This window comes from Mustela nivalis (genome assembly GCF_964662115.1).
Source record: "Mustela nivalis genome assembly, chromosome: 15".
NCBI classification, from domain to species: Eukaryota; Metazoa; Chordata; class Mammalia; order Carnivora; family Mustelidae; genus Mustela; species Mustela nivalis.
Genome location: NC_139034.1, coordinates 81,308,396 through 81,333,699, shown reverse-complemented (window position 1 = coordinate 81,333,699; position 25,304 = coordinate 81,308,396). Strand labels below are relative to the sequence as shown.

Sequence of the window (25,304 nt, the reverse complement as noted above, 5' to 3'; positions counted from 1 at the left end):
AATGAATAAACCAGTAAATCCGGAAGTTAACGTCTTCTTGGGAAACAAGCTTATGTTGGTAAGGACTATTTTTTCATTAAAAATAAATACTAGAGGGGTGCCTGGGTGGTTCATTCGGTTAAGCATCTGCCTCCCACTCAGGTCATGATCCCAGGGTCCTGGAACAGAGCCCCAGGTAGGGCTCCTGCTCAGCTGGGAGCCTGCTTCTCCCTCCCCCATTCTCACTACTTATACTTTTTCTCTCTCTCGTTCTCTCTTTATCAAATAAATAAATACAATCTTTTTAAAAAAATAATGTACATATATACAGACTAAAATGGGGCACCTGGGTAGCTCAGTCAGTTAAAGCACCAAGGACTGTTGGTTTCCGCTCAGGTGGTCATCGCAGGATCCATGGGATGGAGCCCTGTACTGTCTTCCACACTCCGCCCCCGATTCTCTCTCTCCCTCTCACTATCCCTCGCCATCTGCCTTCCCCACCCCACCCCCAGCAAGTGCACACACAGGGCTCTTTCCCTCTCTCTCTCAAATAACTAAATAAATAACAAATTTAAAAATAAATAAATAAATACTAGAAAAGCAAACATTTCTTATTTTCTCTTCATTAACAAATATATTTTATCAAAATTAATGTCTTTCTTCTGTCTTGCTGTTGGTGTAGAGAAATGCAACTGATTTCTGTGCATTGATTTTATATCCTGACACTTTACTGAATTCCTGTATAAGTTCTAGCAGTTTTGGAGTGGAGTCTTTTGGGTTTTCCACATATAGTATCATATCATCTGCTAAGAGTGATAATTTGACTTCTTCTTTGCCGATTTGGATGCCTTTAATTTCCTTTTGTTGTCTGATTGCTGAGGCTAGGACCTCTAGTACTATGTTGAATAGCAGTGGTGATAATGGACATCCCTGCCGTGTTCCTGACCTTAGTGGAAAAGCTTTCAGTTTTTCTCCATTGAGAATGATATTTGCGGTGGGTTTTTCATAGATGGCTTTGATGATATTGAAGTATGTGCCCTCTATCCCTACACTTTGAAGAGTTTTGATCAGGAAGGGATGCTGTACTTTGTCAAATGCTTTTTCAGCATCTATTGAAAGTATCATATGGTTCTTGTTCTTTCTTTTATTGATGTGTTGTATCACATTGACTGATTTGCGGATGTTGAACCAACCTTGCAGCCCTGGAATAAATCCCACTTGGTCATGGTGAATAATCTTTTTAATGTACTGTTGAATCCTATTGGCTAGTATTTTGTTGAGTATTTTCGCATCTGTGTTCATCAAGGATATCGGTCTATAGCTCTCTTTTTTTGGTGGGATCCTTGTCTGGTTTTGGGATCAAGGTGATGCTGGCCTCATAAAATGAGTTTGGAAGTTTTCCTTCCATTTCTATTTTTTGGAACAGTTTCAGGAGAATAGGAATTAGTTCTTCTTTAAATGTTTGGTAGAATTCCCCCGGGAAGCCATCTGGCCCTGGGCTTTTGTTTGTTTGGAGATTTTTAATGACTGTTTCAATCTCCTTACTGGTTATGGGTCTGTTCAGGCTTTCTATTTCTTCCTGGTTCAGTTGTGGTAGTTTATATGTTTCTAGGAATGCATCCATTTCTTCCAGATTGTCAAATTTATTGCCGTAGAGTTGCTCATAGTATGTTCTTATAATAGTTTGTATTTCTTTGGTGTTAGTTGTGATCTCTCCTCTTTCATTCATGATTTTATTTATTTGGGTCCTTTCTCTTTTCTTTTTGATAAGTCGGGCCAGGGGTTTATCAATTTTATTAATTCTTTCAAAGAACCAGCTCCTACTTTCGTTGATTTTTTCTATTGAAAATAGAACTGCCCTATGACCCAGCAATTGCACTATTGGGTATTTACCCTAAAGATACAAATGTAGTGATCCAAAGGGGCACATGCACCCGAATGTTTATAGCAGCAATGTCCACAATAGCCAAACTATGGAAAGAACCTAGATGTCCATCCACAGATGAATGGATCAAGAAGATGTGGTATATATACACAATGGAATACTATGCAGCCATCAAAAGAAATGAAGTCTTGCCATTTGCGACAACATGGATGGAACTAGAGCGTATCATGCTTAGCGAAATAAGTCAAGCAGAGAAAGACAACTATCATATGATCTCCCTGATATGAGGAAGTGGTGATGCAACATGGAGACTTAAGTGGGTAGGAGAAGAATAAAAGAAACAAGATGGGATTGGGAGGGAGACAAACCATAAGTGACTCTTAATCTCACAAAACAAACTGAGGGTTTTTGGGGGGAGGGGGTTTGGGAGAAGGGGGTGGGATTATGGACATTGGGGAGGGTATGTGCTTTGGTGAGTGCTGTGAAGTGTGTAAACCTGGTGATTCACAGACCTGTACCCCTGGGGATAAAAATATATGTTTATAAAAAATAAAAATTAAAAATACTTATCCATGAAAAAAAAAAATTAATGAAATCTACAAAACACCTAAATATAGCATTATTGTTGGTTATATTTAATTGTATTAGGCAAATGTTAAGAAAGCCAAAGTTTTATATGATCAATGCCTCTAATTATTTTGTGCCTTAAAGAATACATAATAAATCTTATCATCCTTTTAATTGCTACAAGTCACCTTTTCTTGTTTTTAGTTTGTGAAGAATTTTGGTGTCCTGTCATTAAAATCGCAACCTCCATTCACACACCAGCATAAGTGTATATGCTCAGAAAAATAAACCAAAGAAACTAAGCAAAAATAAATGTAAATATAATTAAGGAAATAAAATCCTAGTTTACCATCATTGCTAAAATATAAACAGTAGCATAATTATGAATCTATAGAATGAACTTCCACTAGACTGTATTTCATATTAATAACTTAGTTGCTTTATAAAATTTCCTTTCAAAATACAGATTCCCAGATGTTGGGTTATGATTCATTATTCTTAATATCTTTCTGAAAGGTCTGGCTTCACCTTTTTATAGGAGCAATTAAATTTTTTTTATTATTTCTCTTTCATTATTCTTCTGAAAGAAACCTTAAATCACAGGACATATTAAGTCCAGTGCAAGAATTCATCAGTTTTCTTTATTTTGGTGAATTGAACATACTGATTTTCTAAAAATTAATACATAAGCCAAGCACAGAATACCAAAATATTTAGAAAATTAACAAATTGCAGAATTATAATATAATCAACACCAAAATTCGTATACTTCAGAAGTCACTTCAGAATTAAACATCATCATTATGAACATTAATTTTAACTATATAGTTATATTTGTTATAACATTGGACTAAATCTATACTGGTTGGGTATGTATATATTTTATATTTTAAAATATATTTTTAATCTATACATTTATTTTTTCTAGTTTGCAAAAATTATAATATAGAAAAAATCGGTTTTGTTGTATTTCAATTATTATACATGAGTTCACAAAAAAACTTCCTTTTACTTGCATCTCTTCTTTAATTCACTTACTTTTTTGAAAAAAGAGATTGTCAACATACCTTCTGGTGAAGTGTCTATATGATGGAAGTGGCTTTTCTTAGGAGAGCCCAATTTCCATGTAATATACTACTAATATGAATAAGGACAGTGAATAAATATCATTTTCATCACATTGTATAAAAATTCATGCTGATATTCCTTAATTGGAGTATTTCCTCAATATATAGATGATCGGCTTTACACATTTCAAAATCACAAACATTACAAATTGCTTAAGAGTTTTCCTCTATATTTAAAGGTTCATTGTAGGAAATTTGTGATCTAAGTGAGATCATATCTTTAGTGAAATAAAACTTCCTTTGAGCCTGATTTTGATGAGCTGTTTCAAAGAACTGAACTTTATAAAAACCAGGAGCTTTTCTATGAAACTGAAAATAACGTACTGTAATGTAAGTTCTATTGCTATTTCTATGTTGACGCTCCTTAGTTCCTTTCCCAAAATTTCTTTTTTTTTTATTTTTAAAGATTTTATTTACTTATTTGACAGACAGAGATTACAAGTATGCAGAGCAGCAGGCAGGGGTGGGGAAACAGGGTCTCTGCTGAGCAGAGAGCCGGATGTGGGGCTTGATCCCAGGACCCTGAGATCATGAGCTGAAGGCACAGGCTTAAGCCACAAAGCCACCCAGGTGCCCCCCAAATTTCTTTATTTAACACTACATCTAAAATCATTTTTCTCACGGCGCCTGGATGACTCAGTGGGTTAAAACCTCTGCCTTCAGCTCAGGTCATGATCCCAGAGTTCTGGGATCGAGCCCCGCCCATATGGGGCCCTCTGCTCAGCGAGGAGCCTACCTCCCCCTCTCTCTCTGCCTGCCTCTGCCTACTTGTGATCTCTCTCTGTCAAATAAATAAATAAAATCTTTTAAAAAATCATTTTTCTTTCATAGAATTCTTAATCATTAACTGGCTCAAAGTGTTTTAAATTTCAAAAATGCTTCATTTCCAAAGGAAGAGTTTTATTTTATGTTTCCCAGTGTCTTAATTTCTTTCAACCCTCATGTAAGTTTCAGACAGTACAAATAAGGAGATTTTTAATTATCAAAAATACCGATTCCATCAAGACTTAAATGATGCACAGAATCACCTTTTACTGGATTAAGTCTACAGACGTGTACGTGCAGGTTTCCCTGCTTCCCAAAAGTTTGAGTTCGCCGCTTGACTTTTACAGGAGACCTATATTTGTACGGTAATGATTTTTCATAAAAGCAAAAGGCCTCTTCGATCTCTTGGTTGACAGCAGCAGGTATTACTGTAGTTCTTTCAGAAAAACAAAAACTCCCTGAATTAGGGGGATACTCTTCACTTTGTGACATTTCAGTTTGTGAGAGATTTCATACGCATGCTCTACCTTCAGATAGTGGGGAAACCTATAATTCATTATTTGTAAGTAGAATTGATTTATCAACTCTGTAAGTCACTGTTGATGTTTCTTGACCATCTGTTTTGTGCTTTATACTATGCCACATTCTGTTATAAATAAAGATGCCTACAAGGGACTGATTTCGAGGGTTTCAGTCAATCTACGAAGGAATTCAGAAATGAATATGTGTGCAATGGAGTGGACAGAAACTGACATTATTGATAGACATCCTATGGGCACGTAACAAAGGGAGTACCCATTTCTTCACAGTGGACCTCCACAAGTCTTCAAAGAAAAAGTATCCTTTGCTTTGGATTGACCAAGTGTGAGTTGGAATTTGATAGGGAAAGAAGAGGATAAGGGACGTCCAAGTAGAGAAAAAGCCAGGCAGAAACATGCAGACTCTGCTTCATTATACGAACAGAAAGACATAGGGGTTATCTGGCTTGTAGGGGTGGGAAGGGGAGTAGTCAGTCAAACATTTTGGCAGGAAGAGTCACAGAGTTTTATGTCAGACCTTGTGTTAAAGAGTTTGCACTGGTCTATGTGGGAAATACAGTAAACCTGGACAGATTCTATGTCAAGAGGAGAAATTGCCAGAATTTCATTTGGTGAAAGCAAGATGGATTAGCAGGAGTAGAAGATACTAAAAGTAAGTTACACAAATAACTGCAGGAATTTAGATGAAGGAAAATGAATTCAAATAGTAGATGGTAAGAGAAGAAGAAGTTCTTAATAGATGTTGGAGACATTTTGGAAATAATAGCTCTTTATAAGAAGGTGTACTATTCTTATGTTATTAAGTAAACTGTGGAAGATAAACTTAATTCTTGATCAAACTAAGACATAGGTACATGTTTGGCAAATGTTTTGTGGGTATTAATATACCTTCCCTTGTTTCTTCTCATAAGCATCCATAATATTATAAAAGGCTGAATAAGCAAAGAGAGAAGCATGCACAGATCCCATCTAGTGACGTAATTTTCTGTATAACTAGGTCTCACACTCTTTTTTAAATATAAGCATTTTCTATTTCAAGAACTCCAGTATCTATCCATATCGGACTTTTTAGGTAGCCATATGAAAGTGACCTGTCCTAAGCCACTGATAATTCCGTCACCTGCCAGGGGAGTCATCAAATGAAAGATCTATAAAAGTCGCCCCAATCTCCTACCTTCTGAGAGGACTACTATGATACAAGAGAAGCACCAAAATACTTTGCCCATCAGATCTGGCCTGGCTGGGGTTGCTGGGGAACTGCTAGCAGCAGAAGTGACCACTGCTGGGCAGCTAAGAGATAATGGCATGTTGGACTCAAGGTCAGATAGAGGATAATTGCTCTGGCAACAAACAAACCCATTTTAGAAGTGTATTTTGAGATGGTAAGAAGTGTGAAAGGCACATATTTAAGTTGTTTAGCATGTGAATATGTAGATAGATGGACAGATCTTATATTTATAGATGTGTATTTTAAGACAGTTTTATATTTGTGCCCATGACTAGTCTACAGAGATGCAATTGACACCATGAGAGTAAGTGGCCAAGAAGAATGTGCAGAATCAAGGAACAAGAATATTGAGGGCAAAACCACACACAGAAAGACACATTTAAGGAGTGCCTGGGTGGCTCAGTGGGTTAAAGCCTCTGCTTTTAGCTCAGTTCATGATCTCAGGGTCCTGGAATCAAGCCCTGCATCAGGTTCTCTGCTCTGCAGGGAGCCTGCCTCTCCTTCTCTCTCTGCCTGCCTCTCTGCCTACTTGTGATCTCTGTCAAATAATTAAATAAAATCTTAAAAAAAAAAAAAGAAACATTTAAAAAGGAGTCCTATAGAGGCACCTGTGTTGCACAGTCACAATGTCTGACTCTTGGTTTCGGCTCAGGTCATGATCTCAGTGTCATAAGCTCGAACCCCGCATTGGGCTCCATACTCAACTTGGAGTCCACTTAAGATTCTCTCTTCCTCTGCACCCACCAAATAAATAAATAGATCTTTTTTTAAAAGTAAAATAAGAAGTGGGCATATATAAAGTCACTTGAAAAGACTGAGAAAAATCCTGGTCATAGAAGTTAACAATCGAAGAAAAAAGAAGCCTTAAAACCAGGGAAAGAAATAGTTTTAATAAATATGCCTGTTGATCTGAGTAATAGGAAAAATAAAAAATTCAATGTCACTCTTCTGAGTTGAATGTTGATATTTCTGTGGATGATAAGTAGACTTCTGTATTTTCTGATATCATAATTAACACACACAGTAGTTTAATGAGATGTATATGCAAAATTTCTTGAATGGCAATAAATTGAAGGCTATATGAACCTATAATATGCTTAATTAATGAAATAACATTTTAACCAACCAGTAGGTAACAGCCTGCTTAGAATGGAAAGGTTTGTGACTGCAAATGAGTTTGTTAACTTCACTAGTAATCAAATCTGAAAGACTGTTATGGTAATAATTTTTTATAAATCAAAAAATAAATGGAATAAGCAGGATAACTGAAACCAAGATGAGGATCTCTGTAGCATTTGATTAACTGCCAGGAAATGACTGATTTTCTAGTAATCAAAATGAAAAAGGCAATCAGGTGGGTTTGTAATATATACCACCACAGGTTCTGTGATATGTGTTATTCATAATTTTCCCTTCTTGTGAATAATTAGCATTGTGAATACTCAGCATATATTAATGGTTGACAAGTAAGAATTCACAAACATGCTACAGGTTCTCAAGGACCTCAAGGACCTCAAACCCATTCAAGGGAGAGCATCAAACATGGCGATATTCTAAAATGACACACCTGTTATAATTAGATGCTGGCAAAAGCAGTGATGAAAACAGAAACCCTTCAAATCTGTTAGGTTTGGGTTTGGAGGACATCACCATCAGGAGAGGTTAGGAAAAGAGCTCTTGAACTCTCCCAAGTTTTCCTTCCAGACAGAAAGAAAAGTAAATAAATGCATGTGTGGAACAACTAAAACTACAGAGCAAAGCACTTCTCAACCCTATAGAAAAGCTAAAGATCCTTCAGATGAATGACTAGAGACAATGAGTAGACATAAGAGGTCCACTTTAGGCATCTGTCTTTTCATAAGGGTCTGATATCTTAACACGCATGACTTGCAACCCAACTGGGAGCCATTTACAGCACTCACTCCTGTGGACTTCAACTCTTTTAATGAGAAAAGTACCACACTCATATCAAAAGTCCAGGTTCCAGTAATGTTAAAAATCTTCTTCACACATACCTGAACATGGGTGTACAATCTAGTCATTCCTTAAGAAATATCTTTTGGGGTTTTTGTTGTTGTTGTTGTTTTGTTTTGTTCTGTTTTGTTTTGTTTTACTTCATAGGACAAAATACAATTTTTAATATTTTACTGCCAATAGAATTATCTTTATTGTAAAAGTCAATAGAACTATGACTTGGTTTTAAAAATCTACATTTAATAAATGGTTTAATGCAAAACCACTGTTTTATTGACTACAAAGCAAAAAGTACTCAAAAAGCATCTCTAAGGATTGACTCACAATCCTTAGAGATGCGAGAATAGTCATTAAGTTTTCTGCTTGAACAAAGGGATTTCTGGAGTTAAGGCAAACCGCACCTGTGTAACTCAGAGAATGTAGAGTTTCCTCGCCAGTCTAAGGTAGTTCCTTGTCCCCTCATCAGGGGTAATAATTAGAAACAGCTTATTCTTTAAAAGCTTCCCTACACATCATTTTTGTCTCTCTCCATCTTGCTCTCTGGACTGCCAGGAGGCCACTCTGAATTTGGTTCAGTCTCCAAGACATTAATACTGCGATTTTCTCGTGTTGGCACAGGAATAAGCAGAATGTGCCCTCTGACCCACAACCCAGGAGTATGCTTTGGCACCAACACAAGTGACCCTCAGAGCTGTGTTTTTCGGGTGACAGAAGTTATAGCAGCAGGAGCGCTCGCATGAAAAACCTGCTGGGCTGCCCTCTACAGTCTGAAGCCAGCTCGCCAGGCCTCTTCCATCTGAAACAGAACTTCTAGAAGAAGAGGCTGTTCCCAAAGGAGGTCTTCAAAAGTTAGGACAGAACCGAAACATCACTTGGTACAGAAAACACTGCCCAGATAAATATCTTTATTGGTACTTTCCATGTCACTTAGACAATGAAAGTAATGGATAATATTTGTCTCTAATATGTGGATGTCTATGTGTGTGTGTGCGTGTGTGTATACAAGTGTGTATGTGTGTGTTGGTACTTGTGAGTACACACACACACACACACACACATCTCAGACAAACCCTAACCAGCTGTCGTTTTATTGTCCCATATTTTGTGATTTATTTATGGCAAATAGTTTACCCACCTGGCCATCAGGAGAAGTTCAGAAACATGAACGTTAGTCATAACATAGTCATATTGCATTTGTGTTCAGAAACTACCTCCCAAAATCTTCTTTTCTTCATATTTCATGTAGCATTAAAAAAAGAGAGAGATTCTATGATTATTTTCTACATGCCCCAGGGACCCATTACTAAAGTTGCCAGGTGAGTATAGATTTTTTGAAACAATGTTAAATTTTAAATAAAGAGTATTATTTAACTTCAATATATAATTTAGGTTTAACTGTTGTTATAAAACAGCCATGATCAACCCTTTGAAAATAGCACATAAACCTGGGTCAGCCTCTATCACTTCTGTGGCTTGATTCAATGAAGTGTGACCATAAACTTCAAAAGCACAGGGAAAAGAAGGAGACAGTTCCACCGTGATGGGATCAGACTTTTAGAGCTGGGAGTCACATGTGGCTTCAATGCAACCTAAGTACACAGAGGAGACACAGACCACAATTCTATTTTTAAGGAAGGAATTACTTGTTGTGTTGAAATAGAAGGCTGAAGACTACCTTGCAGTTGCAAATATGTAAATAAAAACAGAATATAAGGATGCTTTGCAACATATCACATGCACAGTGCACACACCCATACACACATACACAAGGTACATAATCACACGTAACAGCAATATATAACCCTTTCCTTCCAATCAAGGCAAACAGTGGAAGTACATTCTGCTAGAATTTGAGACATTTGCGAACAGATGAGTAAATGTCCAATGATGTGAGTTGCTGCTCAGAATATCTGAAGAACTTTTTAGTGCTGACATCTTTATATTTTAATACAAAAAAAAAATACCAGTTAATATTGGTAGAGCCATTTTTAGATTTCAAAATGCTTTTTTATGTATCTCATTAAACTGACACAATAATCTTCTGAGATAGGTATTAATATCCACACTTGCCATAGGTGGAAAATAAACATCAGAGAAAACATAATTTAACCAAAATCCCACAGTTAGTAAATATCTTTGATGATGGTGCAGCTGGCGTCATACCGCAATAGATAATGTGTAACAACTTATCTTAAGAAATGTTGGGCTTTAGAAAGATTTCCGTACAAATTAATTGTGGAAAGTTTATGTCTTCAGGCGGCGAGTTTCTGTTGTGTGGGGAATACACTCAACCAAACACAGATAATCCTGGGGAAATTAGTCCTGATGGAGGCAACGCGGGTCCGGGCACAGTCAAGCCTGTAATCAAATCCAGGCTGGATGTTTTACACTTGGGTCCCATGGCCTCTGCTTGTTTACCTTCACCCAAGTTCACTTATGCCTTCTCTAAAAAGTGGAAAATGCCCATTTCAAGGGGCTAGTATGAGGCTCAAAGGAGATTAGGTGTGTGTTTTCTACCAGTCCTTCCACAAATGCCATCCTGCAGATTTGTGCCGTTATGCACACATCTTCTGTCTCCTATCAACAGGGCTAAGGTTTGACTGAGAGCTCCTAGTAGAAGCAGAGTTAGGTTTAAGTGTTCTCATGGAGGATGAGGAAATCTGTATTTTCTTCCTTTACTAAATAGGATGTGCAATTACTCTATGCCTTTTGTGAGTGATGTGGAAGGTAAAATTTACATGCTTCAAAAGATGACCGACACATCAAAGTTGTTCAAAAAAATATTGTTTTGAATATTGCTAAATTTGCAATCAGGCAGATGTTGTTTGGTGCCAAAAATAGAGAGTCATGACTTTTCCCCAAAACTCACTCATTAAATGTCAGCTACAAAATATTATTCCTTCCCTAGTGCTCTCCTCCAAAGAACTCTATGCATTGGGTAAGGGTTTCTTTTAAATCATATGTAGATGAGTAAAAGTTCCACACTCATCCTTTTACATGTTTTTAAGTTAAGGAAAACTATGGAAAAGATCTGCAGTTGCTTTACTGCTACTATTTGACAGGCAGGAATAGGCTATAAAATAATAGATTAATGAGAATTTGATTACTACATATATATGCTTTAAAAGTAGCCTAGATTGAGATTATTTACATTTTATCTCTATTGTTTTAAAACTATACATTATGGTAATGCCATAGATGAAGACAGGAATTAAAACTTATTGCTCATCTACTATGAATTCAACATAATTTATGCATTGGTATTGGATTCTCATTTTATCATGTTATCAGTGTTCTAAATGATAGATAGACTTAATAATTGAACAGCTAAGACATATGGCATGTTTATTTCCTGCTTATGGAAGAATCCTAGATGGATGCTTATGGAAGAATGGCCCTTGTCCTCTAACTTATATTTAAGGAGAGCTCCTTCTATCTTGTGACTTTACCATCCCTGACTGGCTCATTGTCACTTGAATCCCATAAGGAGAAGGAAAAAATCTCATATTGAATTTTCTATGACCAGGCCTGAAAGTGGCACATATCATTTCCCCTCATGTTCATCGGGAAAGAACTCAAACCCATGACCAATACAAAGAGCCCTAGAAAATGTTTTCCACCTGTGTGTTCAAAAAAGGCATTCTTTAGGTTCTGAGTGTCAAATAATTTCTGATAGGGACCAGGTGTTGGACCCAGGTATATTTGATTCCAAACTTTGTATAGTTTCTGTTTCTCAGGTTTTAAAGAATTTGTGTTTCTTCTACTCCCAAGCTCAAAATAATTTTTTATATTTTTTTCTTCCTTTTTTCTATCCTGAGTTACTGAAGAAGCCAGAATAAGTAATTCTCCTGCATTCAATATCTTCAGGTTTAAAAGTTGATACTATAAGCATCTAAGTGTGACTTAGTGGGGTAGGAACACATCCACCAAGTTCATGATCATGAGTGTTGCCTAAGAATGGAAAGGCAATGGAGCTCCCTTCTTCACTCAGGAGAATTCCAACATGCTCACGCAGTAGACCTACAAATGCTTTACATAAAAATTAAATGGAATCCAGCGTTTAACTGGAAGTATAATATTGTAGAAGCCATTCCAATGGGCTTCTCAGCTCTGCTTCAAGAGAGATTGCCATGGGATCGGCAGTCCTAGCAGACACCTGCTGGATCGTCCATCTCGGGAAACACCAGTGCCACACTCCCCTCAGGCTCCTCCCAGCAGAGTCAGCATGGAAAGGGTACTAGTGAAGTTCCAATTTGCATGTTCACAGAACTCCTCAAAGGGGAAACTTGGGCTCTAAAACCTTCCCCCCAATAATCATGATCAAACTCTCAGGACTCTCAGGACCCCACCAGCTCCTGAGACCCTTTTCACCAAATCTCCCTTCCTTCCCTCTCCCATCTCATAGCTGCCAGACTTGTGTTCCATGGTAAAGTCTTTCCTACCTCCTCCTGCTCTCTGCCCTTCATTCTTCTCAGATGTTTTCCCCATTAACTCTCTTGATTGTCTAATCCCATTGAGTGTCTGCTTCTAAGAGAACTCAAATTGACACAAGTATTAAAGTGAACAATGTAGGGGCTCCTAGGTGGCTCAGTGGGTTAAGCCTCTGCCTTCAGCTCAGGTCATGATCTCAGGGTCCTGGGATCGAGCCCCACATCGGGCTCTCTGCTCAGCGGGGAGCCTGCTTCCTCCTCTCTCTCTGCCTGCCTCTCTGACTACTTGTGATCTCTGTCTATCAAATAAATAAATAAAAATCTAAAAAAAAAGTGAACAATGTAGATGTTAAAAAATCATATATGTATAAATATATATACACACATACACACATATGCTTCCTATGAACATATGTAGTTATACAAATAGACATATATAAATATAGATATCAATACAGATATATAGAGATATAAATAGATACCTTAAGGACATTGATAGATAGATAGATAGATAGGCCCAAAAGTCAGCAGAATGCTTGAATCAGAAAACACTGAAACAAACTCAACTAAAATCTGGAGTAAAACAAGGATCACTATGGAACTACTATCATATTATGGTATAAATGAGAAACTAGGCAAAAAATAAAACAGAAAAGAAAGAATTATACTTGTAAAAATCCAAAAGAAAGAAGTAAAACAGTCTTAGCTGATGAAGACAAAGGTCTAAGAAAGTGAAAAATATAATTAAAAATGGCTTCAAACAACAAAATTCAGAAAGATCTCATAAAATTAATATAAAGAAATCAGACGCTGTTGCACATATAAACAATAGTTAGAAGATACAATTGAAGGAAAGGACTTATATAAGAAAATTAAGATGATGAAACATCTATAAATTTAATCAGATCTATCCCAAACTTACACAAAACAACTCTAAAAGACCACTGAAAAGCAAAAACTAAAAATTGAACCAAAGGAAAGCCACATCATGTTCTCTAAGAGGAAGACTCAACGTTGTACAAATTAATTCTCTGTAATTCTCTGTAAGTTCATTTGCACGTTTAACATTGTGCTATTTAGAACTAGACCAGATGGTTATAGAGTTAATACGGAGTAATAAACACAGGGAAGAAATACTGGAATGGATAGACCAATAAAAATCATTGGTCCTGTTAGATATTAAAATATCTTATAAGACATCCATAATAACGATAATGCGGTATTGGTATATAAATAGTCCATCAAACGGAATTCAGGATCTATAAAATTTTTAAAAACTTAATAAAGAAAAGAATTTAGTATAACGTAAGGATTGCTCCTAACTTAGAAAATCAGCAAGGAGAAAGAGGCTATTCGACATGGCAGAAAAAGTAGGTGGACATTTGGAAAAAATATAAAGTTGGATCCACGCACCACAATACACACCGGGATAAACTTTTAATGATCAAAGATTTATATGTGAAGTAAGTAAGCCAAGAAACTACTAGAAGAAAACATGGTTGAATCCTTTTATAATATTAAAATGAGAAAAGTCTTTTAACTAAGACTCAAAACCCAAACGCCATAAATGAGGAGTTTGATCAATTTAACTGCCTAAAAATCAAAACCTCCTGCTGTAGAAAGTTCATCCAAAACAAAGTTAGGCGGATGGCGGCGGGTGAGAAGGAGCAAGTGTGCAAACTTCGCACAAGAATCAAGCCTGGAAGTTTCAATGATAATAAACCAACACGAAGCCCTGGAGGAACACGTGAGCGGACCGCTCACCAAAAAGAAAATTTAAAGGATTTTTAAACACACGAAAAGATGGTCAGCCTCACATATAGTACATGAAATGTTTGCTGAAGTTATATGGAACTATATATATATTTTTTTCAGACATTTAAGGAAAAACATTGCATTCTGGTAATTCACTCTATCATGGGCTGCAGGGAAACAGGCCCTTTCATACATTGCTGGGGTAGGTTAGCACCAGGCTTCCAGAGGGCAACCTCGTGCCATCACTATGAACTTGGACCCAGCAACCCAACCATCACATTCTAGGAATTTACCTGCACTCGTGGGAAATGAGACCAGATTATTCACTACAGCATCCTTGATAGGATTATAAGATGGGAAAGAACTCAAATATCCAACAATAGGGAATAACATGAACAGTTAACGCCTTATAATGAAGCGTGACACAGCTTAAAGTAAGAGACTGGTAAGAGTGTATTCAAATGTGGAAATATTTCCAAGAGGACAAGACAGGGAGTGGGGTCAGTGGCTGTGGCATGTGGCTCACCCCTATGTATGTACACAAAAAGAATAAGAACGTACACATGTGTATGTTTACATACACAAAACAGAACTTTGAAAGGAAGCATAAGAAATGAGTGGCCGTGGTCTCCGGTGTATGGGGGTGTGTGGTGGGGTGGAGGGGACGGCTGTACAGACGGAGGATGAGAACAAGAGACTTTCCCTTGCTTATATTTTGTAACTTTGGATTTTGCATTCAAATTTTTTGATTATCTATTCAATTTCTTTAATCACAAGAGTACCAGAGCAAGCAAAGGCTAAAATATACATATATAATATACATATACATGTTATATATTCATCAAATAGACATATATATATATTCATTTATCCCAAAACTGCTTATTTGACACCTACAGTGTGGCAAGAACTGTGCGAGGCAGTGGGGAATAAGGGATGACGATTCTGGTACTTAAGGCACATGCACTCGACTGAAAGAAGCTGACAAGCAATCAGGACCTAGATTGACAACTTGAGTGGTTGAGGAAAGGAAGCTACACCAACAGAAACAAATGACCAAAGGGAAAGCCAGTTTAAGACATAATATAGTTGATAGGAGATGCGCTGCAATTTGATGAAAGGAAGGATTTATGCATATTAAAAATTATACCTGGGAGTAGTTAAAAGATCGCATTTAGAAAAGATTCCAAAACTGGATGTTGAGTATTCTTTCGAGAGAGAAAGTCTAAGAGACAAAGCAAGAAGAAAAGAGAAGAGAAGGAATCCTGGACCATATCCACATTTATTGGGTTTTAGGCATTTTTCTTTTTATCAAAGCTCCATTCAAGATCCTGAATTTTCAAAGTAATTTTGTTAAAGGAAAGAGTGAAGTGTTTTTCAAATATAGCTAAAAAGGGCTGAAAACACTGTAACAGTCTCTGCCAAACCTCTAGCTTTTTATAATAATAATAATTACAAAGAAAACTCCATAGTTCGGATAAATACAGTTTAAAACATCATAATCCTAAAGTTGTGCATCTGACATCTGGGGAGATGTCTGATGCCCGCTGATGATTTATGACACAGGAAATTTGCAGGTTCTTTGGATACAGTATTACTCAGGTAAAAAAAAAAAAAAACACTCTGATTCAAATCCATTTGCTTTTATTTTTGATCATTCTGAGAAATCATTTCATGTCAAGTATTAATTCTTCCTAGAGCCAGCTGGTAGAACACTGTGCTAATGAGGCCAAAGTGGCTGGTTCGCTCCCTGTACTGCCAATAGGCCCCACACGGGGACAGCTCTTTGGTACATGCCTCTAATCAACTCCAGCTGTCTCCAAGTTTGGTACCGGGCACAGAGGGACCCTGGTGGGAGAAGGTGAATTTCTGATGAGGAACGACATCTACAAAAATTGCAGAAATTTCTAACCTAGTTAACTTGTATCTCACAATAGACCGTGGACTCCAGTCACCTACATTTGTCCTTGAGGGTTTTTTGTTTTTGTTAACAAGTAAAACAAGTTTATTAAAAAAAAAAAAAAAATTTTTCACAAATGGTTCACTCAACCAGGAGAAAGGGAAAATCCAAGGTGTTGGCTGTAAGTGCAATCGAATCCCTCTGATATCTCCTAGGCGTCGTTATTGTCAACCCGACCATGCTGTATTGCTCTTGTTTTAAAACTGAGCACAAGTTGGCCATGCAGGAAAAGAAACCCACAAAACAAAAATGCATTTTCAGACCCCATCACAAGTTCTGCCAAGCATAGAGTTTACAAGTGTAACAATGGCAGCTGTTCCCACTAGTAAGAACAGCTGGGAAAAACAGAACCAGAGTCATTATCTCTCAGATTATGATCTGTTGGAACAATGCCCAAAATATCAACACTGACACTGAGTGACAGCAGTTAGCCTCTGATAACCCCTTTAAAGTTCATGTTTCATTTTCACCAAAAGAAATTAGTAATATCACATTCACAAACAAACAAAACATCTCAGAATTATCCTAGCAATTGAGGTATAAATCTGCTTTCTTTTAGATATTTCAAGCTGCTGGTAGTCAAGATCAGAATAAACATTAGTCACTCTATTCCCCTGAAAGATTACAATCTAAAGCAGATACACATTGGGAGAGAGAAGTCATAGAATTGATATACCGTTCAAGTTACCCATGAAATACAATCAAGTTGTGATAATTAGAAACGTCCACAGCTAGAAATAGATACCCCCAAAGTCCAGATGACTGAGGAGGGAGAAACATTTTGTCAACCTTATGTTTTTTGGGAATGAATTAGGATTATAAATTCAGACAATGAGTTAAATTTAAGGAAAATCTCAAGGGAAATTTTAAAAAGAGAACAATAAGTTGGGTGAAGGAAAGGATGTACTTCAAAGAGAGTAAAGGAGAAGAGAGTCATAAATTCGATTAGGGTAAAAACTGGAGCATATAATATTGTTGTTAGGATTTTGGCTGCAGAAATAAAATGCACAAAAGTTTATCTTTTCTTGTTTTTATGAATATGATAGAACAAAGAGCTACCAAGCCAGACATTAGGTAGCCATGAACATTGGCTTAATACCTGGACAACTGGAATAAAAGACTCTATATTCTGCAAGAATTTGACATTAAGAGAAATAAAGTCTATCTATCTGAAAAATACAATCAGGAAAAATATCGATGGCATCCATGGCCATCATGCATTCCTTTACACCCATAGAATTTTATGTTTAATGGAAGAATTTAGTTCAAATTTAGTTCTAGATAATTGATGAGGTAGTTGATAGTAACATAGATGACATCACAATTTACGAGAGAAAGCATGACTTCTAGAATCAGGCAGAACACAGAATGAGCCAGCAAGTCATGATGGGTAAAGTTTGTCAAGTACGTCCTATGTGCCCAGGGATCTTCCGCAGGCTGTACCTGAATTCATTTCTCACCAAATTCCTCCAACCACCCTATGATTTAGTGTCATTATTACCATTTTATAGATGAGAAGCTGATTTATGAGAAGCTGAGTTACTTGGCCAAGGTCAAAGAGACAGGAAGTGGCAGAGCTATACTGGGAAATATTTCATGTGCCCTAAGTATCACCAGCTGGGTGGCTCCAGGAAAGTCATCTCACTTGGTCACCGCAATTTTGCTCAAAATCTCACGAAGAGCATTAGGGGTTAGCATCAGAACCATTAATTTCTGCAGAATAGTAGCTCAATGCTGGTTGAAATCATTATGACATCATGACAGGTCACCAAAGATTTTTTTGGGGGGGGACCTCAGAAAAAGGAAAGGACCGATATCCTTCCCAAATGTCTAAAATGAGAAAGTTCCTTATTGTTCTTAATTGATAGGTGGGGGACTTTGTTAAGTAACCTGTTTACTACAGTCTTGAGTTGTACTTGCTTTGAGCCTCCAGATGTAAGCCTCATGCTGTGACTTTTTTCTCCCTTCACATTAATAAAAATAAAGTGAGAAGTAACACATTTCAGAGGTGCTAATGAGAGAAGGCAGTAAGTCCAGAGATGAGGAAGGGACTTCGTGGCTGCATATATAATTATTGACTGACTTTATCCCTGTCTCCATGGACCTGGAAGGGCTTCACATTTCTCTTTCAGATCGACTAACCTTTAGGTAGGTGTCTTTCTGATTATGGGCCCCTCATCTCCCTTTCATGGAGCATTTACTGTAGAAAACTCATAATTGTACATTCCTTTTCTGTCCTTTGAGTTGCAAATCTTCTCTCAGCCTCTTTCCAGTTTTGAGAATCCAGGACTGTCCTTCTCAAGGACCTGGGAGCCATCCCTTTGAAATGGAATCAGAAGAGATGGTGCCTCTATCTCCCAGTCTCTTTAGGAGTGTAGGAGCACCAATTACCAAAATCACATCCATCCAACTTCCCTGCTGATGTCCTCCTGTGCTTTTAAACTAGCTCCCCCAGTGCTCAACTCCCCCATCTTCTGCATCAGTAGAACTGAGTTCAGTCTCTCTCCTGCTGCAATGGTCTTGACCAAAGTTTCTCTTTTCTGTTTAACTACATCTGATGCAATGATTTCTTTGACAGTGGCGGTTTTAACATTCATGGAGGACGGCAGACATTAGACAGGAAAAGGGAAGAAAAGTGCATAAGCGGATTTTCTGGGGCCAGCATTCCTCCTTGTGAGCTCTTTATGTAAAAACACCAGCACCTCTATGACATCGTGATTGGGTCATGAAAGCAGGCACTCCTGGAATGCAAAAATCTTGGGTAAGGACTGGGAAGGTGGGGGAAGGGGGGAAAAAAAAAGAAAATAAATGACAGCTTTAAAAAAGAACAATTATAAAATTTATATTCTAAAGGCATAATAATAGACTTTTATGCAAATTAAAATACATTTAAATGCAAATTCAAGGCATATTTTTATGCAAATTTATATGTGGTCCTCCTGCCTATTTCACATATCTGGCTGTGACCTTGTAAAGACCTTAGCAACAATTCCTACCTAATGTTTTAGAGCACTAGGTAAAGGAGAGGTCTATTGTGAACCAACTCCTAGCTCCACTGGATGGTTTCTTTCTATCATGTTTTCCTATACATGAGGAAGGTGGAAGGGTAGGGTAACTTCCTAGAGATCTGAAATACTTAGGAGAGGCCAGCGTAAAAGAAAAAAAAAAACAACCTCTCCCAGGACAGCTCCAGCCTTAATGTGCCATTATGGATTTCAGAGCTCTGGGTTGTTATTAAAACCCAGGGTCAACCCAGCAGCATTAATGACCCCTGGGAAGCAGACCTAACCTTTCTTCCCCTGGTGGATCTTTGAAAGCACATGCTGCCCCTCAAAGGAAAGCAAGTGCTAATTCACTCCCTTTAGCCATGAGAACCTCAGGGTAGGACTCAGGTAAGTTTATGTCAATATACTAGTTGCGAGATCTTGGGTGAATAAAAGATTTAACTTCTCTGAGCCTCAGATCACCAACCAACACAGACACAGTCTCTCCTCTAATAAGGAGAGGTGTTATGATGCGTAGTACTACTCTGTCTGGCACAGAGAAGTCACAAAACAGAAGCACCTGCCATCGTCATTATTATCTTTATCATTAGTATGACTTTTTCCTACATTTTAATCTTTATTCCCAACTGCCGATCTTAACAGACATTTCCCACTTGACTGTAGGATCATGCGAGCACGCGTGTGTGTGTGTGTGTGTGTGTGTGTCTGTGTTTCCAGGTACCTAATGAATAACTGCACTTGTCTGAGAAATGAATTTCATGCAGCTTCAGGCCTGGATAAATAAATGTTTACCACTCATCACTTGCTATGGCATACACACAATATTTGCTCAATACTTACTTTTGACTGACTTTCCAAGTCCCATGCTGTATGAGTTTGCTAGCACTGCTGCAACAAGGTGCCACTGACTGGGTGGCTTAAGCAACAGAATTTAATTTCTCATAGTTCTGGAGGCTGGAAGTCCAAGATCAAGGAGTTGGCAAGGTTGGTTTCTCCTGAGGCCTCTCTCCTTGGCTTGTTGATGGCTGTCTCCTCCCTCTTTTGATAAGGACACCAGTTACTTAGACGGGGGTCCACCCTAATGACTTCATTTTAACTTACTTACTTTTATAAAAGAGCTTGTCTCCAAATATGAGCACATACGGAGGTACTGGGTATTCAAGCTTCAACACATGAATTTTGTGAGGGACATAATTCAGCCCATAACATGTGCTTTGCCTTCATAAACATCTGTTTTATGTAATAGTCTCACCTCACCCATTATATTTTTCCATTATTTATAATTTTTATCTGCATTTGATTATTCAGACTCATTTGAAACTTAATCAGATGCAGAAAGACCCTGGTCCAAGAATGTGACTTAGACTCACCCAACCTCTTAGAACAGACCTGGGTCTTGTATAGGAAAACATGATAGAAAGAATAAGATAGGGAATGCCTGGGAAGTGCAGTCCAGTCCAAGTATGGATTTCTTTGTAAATCCCACAGTGTTCATGCAGCACAGTAAATCAGATTAGATGCCTGCTGCAGGAATAAGTGAATTAATGAATGAATGATCAGGAGTCAAGAAGCAACAACTAATATAATCTCGCATCTTCTAAAGACAGACAAAGTAAGCAAGTTGCCTTGTTGAAGACTCTTTAGAGCTGCCTCACTGGGAAATCTTCCATCTGAGAAATGGCCTGGGAACCCATACTCATCTGCAGAGTAGCCTGAACTGTATCTCTAGCTTTTCCAGAATTTCCCAAGCTCTGTGAGTGCTCTTCCAAAGGTATGAAGATAGGTCACAGAAGTAATCTGCCAAGATCTTGAGTAGACCCCGGAGAGAAGAAAGGCAAGAGTACCACACAGCCGAAATGATTGAAAGCAAGAAATCGAATCATGAAAATCGCCAGATCATTGCATTTCTCCTTTAATAAGACTAATTTCGTTCACTTTGACCAAATAACAGGCTTAATCCACAAACAGGGAGGTGACCCATTTAATCCCTGCCTTCAAGTGATGAGATGCATTAGCCCTTCCAATAAAAGGAATCCACCAACATGCCTACCATGGTGCTATATCTATAGAGAAACACTGGATAGAGGTACAGTTGTCCCTTCCAAAGAGAAAGCCATCATCTATTTTTTAAAAGAAATCTTCAGCCTCCCTAACTCAACAACTCCCTAACTCCACTCACCCTATTCATCATTTTCCAGTCCCTATCCATTCATTTTCTATTTTTTTCCACTTTAAAATTGAATTTTAAAAAATTTGATGGGATAGATAGTTGATAGCCAAATCGAAATAGAGATACGGATAAAAACCATCAAAACTCTAATCTCCATCTTAAGAAAAAAAAATGATTATTCCCAACACACGTTTTAGTTCTCTGCTTGTAATTTCATTTTTGTTTTCAACAAAGACAAAAGAGAAAGAAAGGAAGAGGACAGAGGAGACAACTGAACATTTCTAAGTGTTTTATCAGAGCATGAGTTTGGAGGTTGTGTTACAGTCCCTAGTGGAAATTTGTTTTCATCACAAACCACCTCACAGTATGATACAATTTATCATGATTGTCATCCTAGGCTCAAGAGAGAACAGAAATAGAATCTAGGGTCTCTGTGGGGGGAGAACTGCTGCCCAAGTGCCTGGTTAAACCTCTGAAAATCATCATTGTCATTGGAGGCTAGCTGCTGGCTACTTCTTCTCACAAACCCGTAGATGACCCTAATTTCCCAGCCTTACCTCTTAGGTTGGCAGGAATGTACATCAATCAGCAAATATGCAGGGGGAAGAAAATCATTCAAGTGCATCAATATGCTTTCCAAAAGTCAGCAACCACATAATGCATGCACTTCTAATTCTAATATAGACAGGGCATTTTACAGGTACCTCTCTTCCTTTTCTTTTTCTCAACTGAATTTTAATGTCTTTTGAACATTTAAAATTCTGCCAGAAATGTTGACTTGAACCAAGATTTTATCTTTAATTTGAAGAAGGCAAAGGATATAATGTCTTAAAAAGAAGAAGGAAATGCAGGGTTTTCTGCAATTAGCAAAGTAGACGTCAGTGAGGATGCCTTCTGGCAATCTCCAATGCATAAGGGGTACGTTAGAATGACAGCAGGCAGCAGATGAAAACAGCACTTGGGAACTTGAGAATCCTTTTTCTGTGGCACACTATTCAATAGACAACAATTTTGCCTTTCTTTAAACTGAGATCTCTTGCTTTTATTTTGTTTGATTTTGATCATTAGCACAACTGCACATACAATTGTCAGTTAAATTAACTTCAGGCTGAATTCATGTTTACATTCCCACCTCATTCTACTTCAATACTTCCAGAAATCCCATCTCTTTGGGAGAAACATTAAAACAAAAGGAATTAGTTAGAAAGTTTCCCCCAATTTTAAAACCTCTTTCTCCTCCCCCGTCTCCCTTATGCACCAGACAGGGGTACCTGGGTGGCTCAGCTGGTTAAGCATCTGACCCCTGATTTCAGATCATGATCTCAGGATCATGAGAGCCCCATGTAGGGCTCCACACTGGGTGCGGAGTCTGCCTAAGAATTTCTCTCTCTCTCTCTCTCCCTCTGCCTCTCCCCCATTCATTCTCGTGTTCTCTCAAGGAAGGAAAGAAGGGAAGGAGGGAGAGGAGGAAAGAAGAGAGGAAGGGAAAATATTAACACCGGGCGGTTGGAGTTAAGTCATCTGTTCTCACCACTTCATTAATTGTGTTTGGAGTTCAAGTCTGTCTCTCGAACCCAACTTTTCCTATAGATCAGAAATGTTACGTTCCATTTCTACCAGAGTGTCCAACTGGTTAAAACATAGGTACATATCCACACCAATAAATAGAAGGATAATGGCCTTTCCTCACAATATGCTCTCCTTTCTTTAAAAAAAAGAAAATATCGTTATTCACCCAGTTGTTTAGTTCATAGGCCTGGTGTTCATCTTTTTTCCCTCTTTCTCAGCTGCAACACTTAACCAATCACCAACTTTTCCAAGCTCTCTCTCCATGACATCTTTTGAATCTGTCCTTTTTCCCATCTGCCACCACCTCTCATTTCAGACCACAATCAATGCCCCACCGAGCTGACCACAGATGCAACACCTGCTTCTCTTGACCCCTCACACATATTAGCACTGCAGCACAGCGAGTTATATTTCCAAAGTGCAAATGTCTTCATTTCCCTTCTTGAGTAAAAGCCCTATGCTGGTGCCACATTGCCTGTTGGAACGGGAGGAAGGGACAGTAAAGGAGTCCCCAAACTGAGCAGGCACTTTGAGCCTGAAAGATGAAGCAAGCCACTCTGTATAATTCACATAGAGTTTTATGCAGGGTAACTTATTGACCGGGGGGAGTGGGGTCTTGTGTAGCGTGATCCATGGAAGCTGCACCATTGTTCTCTGAAAAGCCCAGATCTTTGCCCCCAGGTTTTAGAGAGGAGACATGCTGAAGGGCACTGTAGTGAGATCAAAGAGTTCCCACGCGTCGCAAAAGGCTTGCATACACCTGCTTGACCACCAACCTTTAAGGAGAACGTACGGTTCCACCTGTGGGTCAGGAATGGGAGAGTCTTATCTCTGACAGATTCATGGGTCGCCAGAAAAACCTTCCTCCCATCCTGGCCTCGGCAGGCATTTCTCAGGTAAGTATATTCATCTCCAAGAGTCCTGGAACATGGAGCCCCAAGAGACGTCATCCAGCAAACATGAGTAAGATGGAAGACCAAAGACAGCACCGGCGTTGCCAGCGCTCCTACAGCGTCTGGAGAAGTCTCGAAGGCGTGGGATGGTGAACAGGCCCTGTACTCTCTGCCCCTGGCCAACTTCTCCAGTCTCATCTCCTCTTAAAAAATGCTTATTTCAGTATTTTCATTTCCCAACTTCCTCTATCATAGCAGCTTCTTAACATTAGACATTCTATCTTTTCATTTATGGTTTATCACTGATTCCCAAGTACATAACATGACAACGTGGTCATCCACATCCATGTTCAGAGAGAATGAGGGAAGACGGTGGTGTAAGGTGTGGTAGGAGTCGGTCTCACAGACTATGTTCCTGTTGCTTCACTGGGATCTTGAGGAAACCATTTGCCCTGATTGGCAGCATGTTCCTCTTTCACCTTCAGAGTAAACATTTGGTATGGACAACCACATTTCCTGTCAGAAACTTTATTTGATTCTTAGGTGTTTTGCTTTGTCTCTGGTAAGGTGTAGTTCAGCTGACTCAGTATTTTCTCAATTTTTTCCCTGTGCTTCTGACAGACTACTATCTGCTTCTCCTTGTAAAGTTTTCCCTCATGAAATGCTAACTAAGTGTGGGCTGTTACCATACGAGGAAACATGCTGGGATAATTCACTGTGGGGACAAGGAGGAGCAGACCTGCACAGTTCTCCTGGCAGCCCAAACTCAGCTGTGAAATGCCAAGTGTCTCTGTGGTGCCTCCTTCTACTTTACTGACGAAAAGGGAGGAGAGGTTAGAAAAATGACAAAATGTATGGGTATTTTGAACCCATAAATAAAATAAAGTTATTTTAAAAATTAATTTATTAGAATTAAAATTATTACAGGAACAGACTAAATTGTCCTGGATCTTAGAGTGGTCCCTCCTCATTTCTAAGTTCTTTGGAAGGAAAATGAATTAACAACCAGAAATACAAGATGCAGAAGTCTTTCTACTTGGACTTTGGAAACTATTGGTTTTCTTATCTGTAAAGACATCAACAAAATAAAAAGGCAGCGTGGTCACATGGGAGGCTATATTTTGTTGTTTTATCTAGGTAAATAACCCTTCCTCTTATGTGATTTTTTTTTCTATGCTCAAGTTACAATTAAACTAAGCAAATTGTAAAGCTGTAACCTTATTTTTGAATGCCTACTGATACAGATTTGGAGACAAGGCAAAAAGAAGATGATACTTAAAAAAAAACATTTAATGAATTAAGCTGCTTGGCACTTCAGAGACAATACAAAAAGAGAACTGTGTTAGTTAATTTTATGCCAACTTGACTGGCCACGGTGCCCAGATTAAGCATTATTCTCCCGTATGTTCCTGAGGCTGTTTCTGGATAAGATAAACTTTTGCATCTGTAGACTGAGTA

General features: G+C 38.2%; 1 protein-coding gene across 1 annotated transcript in view; it reads right to left on the bottom strand.

The window, feature by feature from the left end:
- LOC309849215 (uncharacterized protein) overlaps window positions 1-24,044 on the bottom strand; it is a gene marked incomplete at its 5' end in the record, with an annotated part of 88,153 nt that extends 64,109 nt beyond the window's left edge. The window contains one exon of the mRNA XM_082701517.1: window positions 23,814-24,044. Coding sequence (XP_082557643.1) covers window positions 23,814-24,044 — 231 coding nt within the window. The remainder of the gene's footprint in view (window positions 1-23,813) is intronic.
- Between the last annotated feature and the right edge of the window lie 1,260 nt (window positions 24,045-25,304).